This window comes from Pseudophryne corroboree, chromosome 7 (assembly GCF_028390025.1).
Source record: "Pseudophryne corroboree isolate aPseCor3 chromosome 7, aPseCor3.hap2, whole genome shotgun sequence".
Taxonomy (NCBI): Eukaryota; Metazoa; Chordata; class Amphibia; order Anura; family Myobatrachidae; genus Pseudophryne; species Pseudophryne corroboree.
In genome coordinates, this window is record NC_086450.1 from 390,526,549 (window position 1) to 390,536,717 (window position 10,169).

The following is a 10,169-nucleotide window of genomic DNA, read 5'->3' on the forward strand; positions in this document are numbered from 1 at the left end:
TACAAGTGACAGACTGTGGCCACTTGGGTTTGAATGAACAGGTTTTGTACATATATTTCCTCTGAAGGTTACTACAAGGCAAAGCAGCTTAGACTGTTGTGGTATACTTAAGTTTGACACTATGCTGATGAGCAATTACGTCTCAGTCACAATGTAAAGAGATCTCCCTACTGCTGTGTATGTTGTTGCTGAGATGGCCAAGCTGTTGTGGGTGGATCAATCTGAGTCCTGCGGGCTGAGACATTTGCATATTTTGGACAGTACCTGCGTAAGGGATCTCAGCTGTAAGTGCTTTAGTGCACAGCTATGAATCAGGACTCCTGTCAGTGTGTTAGCTGGATGGTAAGAGAAACCACCTTAAACAGCACTTGCTGGTACCACAATTTGGAGTTTATTGCATAGAATGGGTATGTGTTACCCACTCTTCCTACATAGAGCATTGCCTTTTTACATCTCTGTACCTTCTACCTCTATTTCCTGACTTTTATTCAGCTGTAGATGTATTAATGATTCATCATAGTTTTTAATTTTGTAGCATGCATGACATTTATCTCATATACAGTATATCATATAGTGCAAGGGTGTAGGCAGAACTTTGTGGGCCCCATAGCAACATAGTGAAGGGGCCCCTGTCCCAATGCATCTTAAGAGGCATCTCTCTGCAGCAAGTATTCATTTTATGTCCCATAATATTGCTCTAGTTCATTTTTTCTAACCATCATAGTTCCGTAGTTTACATGATGTAAGTGTAACCCGGTCCAATTGTTGTTAGTATACAGTATATGCATAATATAAAATGTATATAAATAAGTGTATATGGCAGTATTGTTATTCACTGTTATTAATTAGTAGAAAAGTGATGATAATTTTAATAAATAATGTTGGAGGGCTGGAGAAGTTTCTGGAACCCCGGCGGAGAGAAGGGAACCACGCGCCGGGCAAGGTGAACTGGTGAGCGAGAGCGAGAGAGAGGTTTTTTCACGAGCCGCAGGAGGAGAAGAGATAAGAGGACCCGCAGGCGGCGGGTGAGGGGAACGTTGGAGACGTTGGTGCCGGCGAGAGGAAGGAGTGACGATGGAGGAGGAATGATGCCGAGGATGGAGCAGTAAGAGCCGATGCCCAGTACCGCACAGCCCCGTCAGTGTCAAGGAGAAGGAGGGGACGGCACCATAGCAGCGCTGACAAGGGAGAGACGGCGGCGCTGAGAACGGAGACGGAGCTGTCAGAATCAGTACTACACAGCGCCAGTGCTGCCGGAGAGAAGGAGCGAGCGGTGCAGGTGACTGGGAGGAGAGAGGAGACGGGCGGCCGCTGCATTGAGGACGGTGATGCTGGAGAAAGAGCAGTGACTCTGGGGACGACGACGCTGAAGCCGTGGTGTGGTAAGAGCCAGTAGTGGGTTGCTGCTGAAGAAAGGCGCCCTCACCCATTAGTATCGCAGAGGAAGAGGCGGTCAGGGACACAAGCTCTACTGGAAGTCAATTAGACAGCTGCTGAAGAGCGGGTAATTGCTCGGTTACACACTGTCAGAGAAGTAGGAAGTACGGTAGATCCTCTTAACTGCATATCAGTGAGTGACGCATCATCTTATTCCCTCCTCCCACACTGTCAGGAACAGGCTTTGATAACTGAAAAAAAGGAGGGGGGTATTCCACAACTTGTCTGCTGGAGAGTCGGGGGAGCATCAGAAAAGCATAGCGCTCACTTCGGGCTGATAAGTAAAAAGGCACACAAGTGTAAACTCCCTGCAGAACTTTTTATACTGTTACAATAGGAGGGAGATACTAAGTTGCAGTTTCAAATGAGCCAGTGACTTATAAATAACCACATAAAAGCTCTGTATTTGGAGGCACTTTAATAGAGCAAGGAGAGTGTTATTGAAAGGAAAGGTTAAAGGCTTTGCTATTACTCCTATAGAACCTTATATTGATCAAAGGTTCAGCCACGTCAGCATAAGGAAGGACTATAAAGCTCATAAAGTAGTATAGAGATAATCTTACATTATCTTCAGTTTAATCAAAATCTTGAAAGAACAGGGAGAATAAGGACACCACCTTGAAGTACTATACGAGAACTAGCTTCAGGCTATTAAAAGGAGCGCCACCAACAATTTGTGACTCAAACTTATTAATATACCACACTGTTTTAAAACACTGATATAGAAACGAGAAACAAATCCATCCTAACAGCCCGAAAGGCTCTAGAAATATTAGGAGTGTGAATAACAAACATTCTTTCAGCATAGTGATAAACTGAACTTTGCGTCATCCTCTCTATCTCAATTGAGAGGAAATATAATTACTACAAAACTAAAGTAACTTTGCATATGCATGGGTTCTGAAAAGTGCACTAATATATATTGTATAGTACATTGAGAGTACCCAGGTCACTCTGGCACTAAGGTGCCCCTTTTTAGAGGAACTTTTTGTATATTGCATGCAAGTCATTTGTAAAGGTGGGATAAAGTGCTAGTGCTAGTATAACTTAGTGTGTGTTGCTAATGTGCGGTTAATTATTTGATGCATCCGTTCTGATATTAATACATTAAAGTGTTTGAAGTATTATACTTACCGTATTTGTTGGGTCCGTTTGGAGGAAACCATCCGAAGACGCTGGAAGACAGAAGAAACAGGTACTCAACTACATATATTTGTATATTTCATATTACCCTGAAAGAGACACCACCAACAATATATTAGGTTTAAGTAGAGTAGGGCTTACTCAAGCAAGCCTTACAATATACATACTATCTAACTTACAAGTAGCTTGAGTGGAGGCACGGCTGTTGAGTGATCATCCCTTGGCACTATCGGTGGTCGACCCCAATTTAGTGTTGAAGGGAGGGCTACAACTGGAGGCACTACTGAGATCTAAGGTCTCACTACTCGGGAAATAGCAATGGAGAGATTCACAGAGGAAGATATAAGTGATTGGTGTTGTAGGAAAGGGAAAGATCCCAAGAAGTGTTTAGGTATAGGAGGAAATTTTACGGAATTTTCTGATGAAGAAATCATAGAGAGATTAACAAAGTTGTATGGAGTATTTAGACCCAAAATTGTTGACAAGTGGATTGGAGGGTTGGGAAGAATAGCGGCTTTGTTAATAGAGACAGTCAGAGAGTTGGACGCAGAAGTGATACCCTCAGTAGTAGTAGCTAGTGAAGAGACTGGAAGGAGGTGGAGCATTATGTGGCCTAACACACAGGATAAGGAAGCTACTAGTGCACCCATATCGGTCTCTCTACCGAGCAACCCTAATAGAGGTGAAGAGAGTGGTGAAGGAGGAGATGCTCATAATAGTACTGCCAATGCGAGTGACAATAACCGGTTTGAAGCTGTCATGGATAGAGTAGTAACCCAATTGGAGAGGTGGCATTACGAAGGAAGTTATCGACGGTTGCAGATATTTTCTGGAATTGCCCCCGTACCAGTGGGGGAAGAAACGTATGAGGCTTGGAAGGAAGCTGCGGTGCAACAAACGGAAGAGTGGCAGTGCCCGGATCGCATTAAAATACAACGGGTAGTGGAAAGCCTGAGAGGACCCGCTATGGGGATCATACAAGCCGCTAGGCGTAGCAATCCTAATGCCACCTTGGAAACCTACTTTGAATCATTGGACTATGCGTACAGGACGCTCGAAGATGTAGGAGATCTCACTTCCAGACTACATCATACATTTCAGGAATCAGGGGAGAAGTTGAGCGCATTTTTAATCAGATTGGACAAACTATTATATAAGATAGTAGATAAAGGAGGTATAGATAAGGAGGATGTTGACAAAAGCAGGATGAAACAACTACTGCGGGGTGCTTCCACTATGGATCCGGTTGCCCAGAAATTGAGATGTTCGGGGGTTAGAGAACCCTCTCCCACCTTTAATGAATTACTGAAAGAGATAAAACAGGAAGAAGTGTTGATAGATATGAGGGAGAAGGTTGTGAAAAAAGTTAAGGTGGTTCTGCCGGTGGCCGAAAGTAATACCTTTGTAGATAAGATACTAAAGATGATGGACGAACAGAAAAAAAAATTGAACAGTTTATTGCAACGCAAAACGCTAGCGCCACGGTTTCTCCACAAAGGTCTTCTAGTGATAATAATCTAGTGAGGGGTCTAGGTCGAGGGAATAGTAACAATGGACGAGGATGTTTTAGATGTGGAAGAACCGGACACAGGGCCTTTGAATGTAACGCAACAAGAAGTATGAACTGGAGTAATTCTAGAATCTCGAATGAGAGTCAAGACAGAGAGTCAGAGCCGGGAAACGGTCGGGGGCGGTCTGTGGACCCCGCACAGGCCCCCTAGAAGTCAGTAATTGTGCCATGGGGAATTCCTGGTGGAGTGGGAGGTTACCTGAAGGATTGGTTGGACCTGCTTCATTATTAATGGCAACCATAAATGGGTGTCGCTGCAAAATTTTAGTAGACAGCGGTTCTCAAGTCTCCATTATATTCAAAAATTGGTACGATGATAACATCCCTAATGTACCCATTCAACTGTTGAGTGGTCTGGTAATATGGGGCTTAAGTGTGGAGAAATACCCATACTTGGGGTATGTACAGGTTACCCTTGAGGTTAATAAATATGCCCATGATGGAACAGGGTTACAAGTGCCTCTCCTTGCTTTGGTGTGCCCTGAGATTCCCGGAAGAGATGAACCCCCTGTGATAATTGGGACCAACACCAGGATTTATCGCATCCTTACGGAATGGCACAAGGAGGAAGATGAGCATTCGGCTGTGATTTATTGTGTATCATCTGAAGAGACAAAAGGGAGTTCAGTTGGATTGTTGAGCAAATTCGATTCATGTTTTCAAGGGAGTGATATCACCCAGGGGGAGAAGTCTATATTAATTATGGAGCTGGAATCCAGAGGCCAGGCTTTCTCCAGTGGAGAATGGGACCTTGGAAAGGCAAAGGGAGTGGAACACAGCATCAGATTGACGGATGAGACACCTTTCCACGAGCGATCTCGAAGAATTGCTCCAGCTGACTTCGAAGATGTGAGGCAACACCTTAAGGGTCTGCTAGAAAACCAAGTGATTATAGAATCTAGAAGTCCTTATGCCTCCCCCATAGTATACAGTGTAAAATGGTGGTATCGGATTGCGCCAATCTTTGACTGTAAATGGAGATATATGTCGTCAACTTCTTACTAAGACTGGTTCATCTATCTTCACCAGTGTGTGGGCTCATCAAAGAAGAATGTTCATATGAAAGAGAAACAAAAAGGAAGTCCCAATGTGTAGTAAAGTCTTGATAATAAAAGTCAAAGGGTCAAGGAAATAATACGAGAGATCTTCAAATCCTCCACATATATAGTGATGGAAAGGTGTAATGGGATCACCCAATCTGTGTAGGAGTCAAAGAAGGTGATGCTCACTTCAAACCTTACTTTCAAAAAGTCTGGTCCATGCATATAAAGGTATCTTTGCCGGGGTCCTGGGAAAGCGTCTTCTAAAAACAATCTTATGCAGGCACCCTCCACAGGATACATATACAGGTGGAGACAAAAAGAGTATTCCAATGTGTAATACTGTATTGAATAAACTCTTAGAAAACGGGTTATAGTCGCCCTCAAAACCGTGTCGCTAAACGTTAAAGGGTCACCCACAACGTGTGTCTCAACAATACATGATGCTCACTTTCGTGCTTACACTGAAAAGCTGGATCAATACATATAAAGGTATCTTTAAATATTCTTAATCATCCGGTATAAAATCGTACATGTATGCTTACTTGAAGTCAGCGATGTCCACTCCTATCGCGGTTTCTTTTATATCTCCTTCCTCAGGTGTATAAATAAGAAATAAAGGACCGTTTAAACGTAAAAAACGGACTTTATTAAATAAAAAAACTATATACTTGGGAGGACCAATGCATTTGGAAAAATAATATCTATATTGAAAACATCAGGATATGGAGGCGTTACATAGATGATATTTTTTTCATTTGGCAGGGGGAGGAAAGAGTTCTGAAAATCTTTTGTGATATATTGAATAACAATTCTTATAATATACAACTCACTTTTGAGATTAGTACTAAAGAAGTACATTTTCTCGATTTAAGTATATATATATAGAAAATAATCGAATAGAAACAAAGAATTATATTAAACCTACCGACAATAACTCTTACATACCGAGAAAGAGTAACCATCACCCTACATGGCTGAAAGGAATTCCGAAAAGTCAACTACAAAGGATTAGAAGAAACTGTTCCAATATCGAAGTATATGATGAACAGGCTTCAGCTATGAAGACAAGATTTGAAACTAAGGGATATGATGGAGAAATCATTACCGAAACCATAAGTACAGTGCGGAACATGGAGAGAAAAACATTATTGAAATATAAGGAGAAAATTGCCACAAATACCATCCAAATTCCATTTATCACCCAATACAATACCCAATATCGGGAAATAGAGAAGACTATCAAACGTCATTGGCATATCCTTAAAAGTGACCCACTCCTGAAAGAAATTATTCCGGAAAAACCTAAATTCATCTAGAAAAAAGCCAGGAACTTAAAATCAAGCCTGGTAAAAAGTGCCCTACCGGAAAAGAAATTGGGCCGATAAAAACGACAGGCTTTCATAGATGCGGCGATTGCATTATGTGTAAACATCACACAAATACCCCAAAGAAGGTAACAGAATTCATTGCAACAGCTAGTGGGCAAAAACATCTAATAAAGGAATTCATTACGTGCAATACAAATAATTGCATATATTTAATACAATGCAGTTGTAACTTACAATACATTGGACGAACATCCCCTAATCTCCGAGAGAGATGGGCTGAGCACACTCGAAATATTAAAAAAGGATTCGAGAAACATAATTTATCTAACCACTTTAAAGAGAAACATATGTGCTCTCTGGACTCTATATCATTAGTTATCGGTATTAAAAAAGTATTTGGGAATTGGAGGAAGAAAGATATTAATACTTTGTTGGCACAAACCGAAATGAAACTTATTTACAATATGAAAACCCTGATGCCGGGAGGTCTCAATGCAGAATTTGAATTGAAATGGTTTTTATAGTGAAGAATAATTACATTTCTCTCCTTTATACATTTTCAATTATTGCTCTGTTTTAACATATTTTATTGTGTATATATTATAAATAGGCTTTGCTCTATATCATCCATATGTTTACAATAATCATATAGTATACATGGTTCTTGTTTTATATCTTATGGCCCCCTAAGTGGTTTCCTGATATCCAGGTTCGTGTAATACATCTACTCTGAATTTGGGATCCATCACGACCTACTGTATACGGAAGACTATCATACTTCCGGTTTCGAGGTGAAACGCATTTTGCGTTTCAAAACAACAGGATCTGACGTCGAATGACACTTCCGGGTTTGATTTGGAACGCACTGTGCGTTCCAGATGGGAGAGGACGGACGGCGGAGATATCGTCTGTTTCCTCGGCCAGTATATCCCGTTTTTATTGGCTCTTACAAACCCGGAAACTATATGTGTCTTCATTTATTGGTTTACTAGCGGTTACTATGGTTACCTGTTTTTAAGAGTACTTAGACTCTTTTATTTATTTTAAGATGTATTTCTTGGTCAATTTAGTTTTTCCTGTACATGTATGAACTATATAATGGGTCCACATTGAATACCCATGTTAATAAATATCACAATCCATTAATCCCCATATATCTCTATAAAAAAGGGGCGGGAGCCAACAGAGCTTAAATAGATTGCTCTGGGATCAGACAGCACACACTGAGGAAGACAGCAATAGTCGAAACGCGTTGGTGGTCGTTTGTCACATGTTGTTCAGATCTGTCACCTGAGGGATACGGCTTTTTGTGGGAGTGGTAATTTTTGGGCCCATATAATTATTCATTTGCCACATTTTGCTGTTGTTTACATCTTCCCTGCTAACAGGCGGCTGTATCTGTGAAATACAACATTTTTATCGTTTTTTTATTTAATAAAGTCCGTTATTTACGTTTAAACGGTCCTTTATTTCTTATTTATACACCTGAGGAAGGAGATATAAAAGAAACCGCGATAGGAGTGGACATCGCTGACTTCAAGTAAGCATACATGTACGATTTTATACCGGATGATTAAGAATATTTAAAGATACCTTTATATGTATTGATCCAGCTTTTCAGTGTAAGCACGAAAGTGAGCATCATGTATTGTTGAGACACACGTTGTGGGTGACCCTTTAACGTTTAGCGACACGGTTTTGAGGGCGACTATAACCCGTTTTCTAAGAGTTTATTCAATACAGTATTACACATAGGAATACTCTTTTTGTCTCCACCTGTATATGTATCCTGTGGAGGGTGCCTGCATAAGATTGTTTTTAGAAGACGCTTTCCCAGGACCCCGGCAAAGATACCTTTATATGCATGGACCAGACTTTTTGAAAGTAAGGTTTGAAGTGAGCATCACCTTCTTTGACTCCTACACAGATTGGGTGATCCCATTACACCTTTCCATCACTATATATGTGGAGGATTTGAAGATCTCTCGTATTATTTCCTTGACCCTTTGACTTTTATTATCAAGACTTTACTACACATTGGGACTTCCTTTTTGTTTCTCTTTCATATGAACATTCTTCTTTGATGAGCCCACACACTGGTGAAGATAGATGAACCAGTCTTAGTAAGAAGTTGACGACATATATCTCCATTTACCGTCAAAGATTGGCGCAATCCGATACCACCATTTTATACTGTATACTTGTTTCTCTGGTTTGATAACACCAGCAGGTATTGTGTTTGCTGCCTTTTGTTGTCCAGCGCAGAGTTGTATTTTCCTTTTCTTTGCCTCCCCCATAGTGATTGCTCGAAAGAAAAATGGAAATATAAGAATGTGTGTAGACTATCGGATGTTAAATCTGAGAACTGTATCAGATCAGTACACAGTACCGAAAGTGGATGAGGCGCTTGATTGTTTGCAAGGGAGCTCATGGTTCTCAGTATTGGACCTAAGAAGCGGATTTTATCAAATACCTATGAGACCAGAAGATCAGGAAAAAAACGCGTTTATAAGCCCTCTTGGATTTTTTGAATTCATGCAAATGCCACAAGGAGTAAAAGGAGCCCCCGCTACTTTCCAGAGAGCAATGGAAAAAACGGTGGGGGACATGAATTACCGTGAGGTCATCGTATATCTAGATGATATTATTGTTTTTGGAGCCACGTTACAAGAGCATAATAACCGACTTCTAAAGGTCCTGGAGAGGCTGATGGAAGCAGGACTAAAATTATCTCTGGAAATATGTAATCTATGTCAGTCCACGGTGAAATACCTTGGTCATATAGTTAGTAGGGAGGGGGTGGCTACCGATCCCGATAAAGTGGAAGCTGTCAAGAATTGGCCCCGTCCAGTTAAACTTAAGGATCTGAGATCTTTCCTGGGATTTTGCGGGTACTACTGCCGATTTGTCCCAAGTTATTCTAATATTGCCAAGCCTTTAACGGATCTTACGAAAGGATATCCACCCTCTAATAGGAAGAGGAATATAGGACAGAAGCCGGAAATGCAGGGGGTACCAAGATATAAACTTAATGAACCCTTTGGAGAGCGATGGACACCTGAGTGTGAGACCGCCTTTATGGCATTAAAACAGAAACTGACTACTGCTCCTGTTTTAGCTTATATCAACCCTGAGCTACCTTACGTTCTGCATATTGATGCCTCACTAGATGGGCTGGGAGGAGTTTTGTACCAAATGCATCAAAAAGAATTGAAGCCAGTATCTTTTATCAGTCGAGGGCTCAGTAGTAGCGAAAGATGATATCCAGTTCATAAATTGGAATTTCTCGCACTGAAATGGAGTGTAGTTGATAAGTTTCACGACTACCTGTATGGGACGACTTTCGAAGTCCATACGGATAACAATCCATTGACGTATGTTCAAACAACGGCCAAATTAGATGCAACTGGTCACCGCTGGTTAGCTGCTCTTGCCTTGTATAATTTCTCATTAAAATATAGACCTGGCGTCAATAATGTAGACGCAGACTCACTCTCCAGGATCCCCAGCCAGCAACAAACTGACGAAAGCGATGATGAAGATACATGGATTGAAGTACCGGCGGGAGAAGTCAAGAGTATATGTCACAATATATTTGTGGATGTTATTACTGGGAGCAAACAGGTTGGACCATTAGGGATGACACCT

At 41.2% G+C, this 10,169-nt stretch overlaps 1 protein-coding gene across 1 annotated transcript; it reads left to right on the top strand.

Annotated features, from left to right (window-relative positions):
* Positions 1 to 2,898: 2,898 nt before the first annotated feature.
* Positions 2,899 to 4,101, top strand: LOC134944215 (paraneoplastic antigen Ma1 homolog). Its single transcript, XM_063932797.1, has one exon. It carries the CDS (start codon positions 2,899 to 2,901, stop codon positions 4,099 to 4,101), a length of 1,203 nt encoding a protein of 400 aa, XP_063788867.1.
* Positions 4,102 to 10,169: the final 6,068 nt, after the last annotated feature.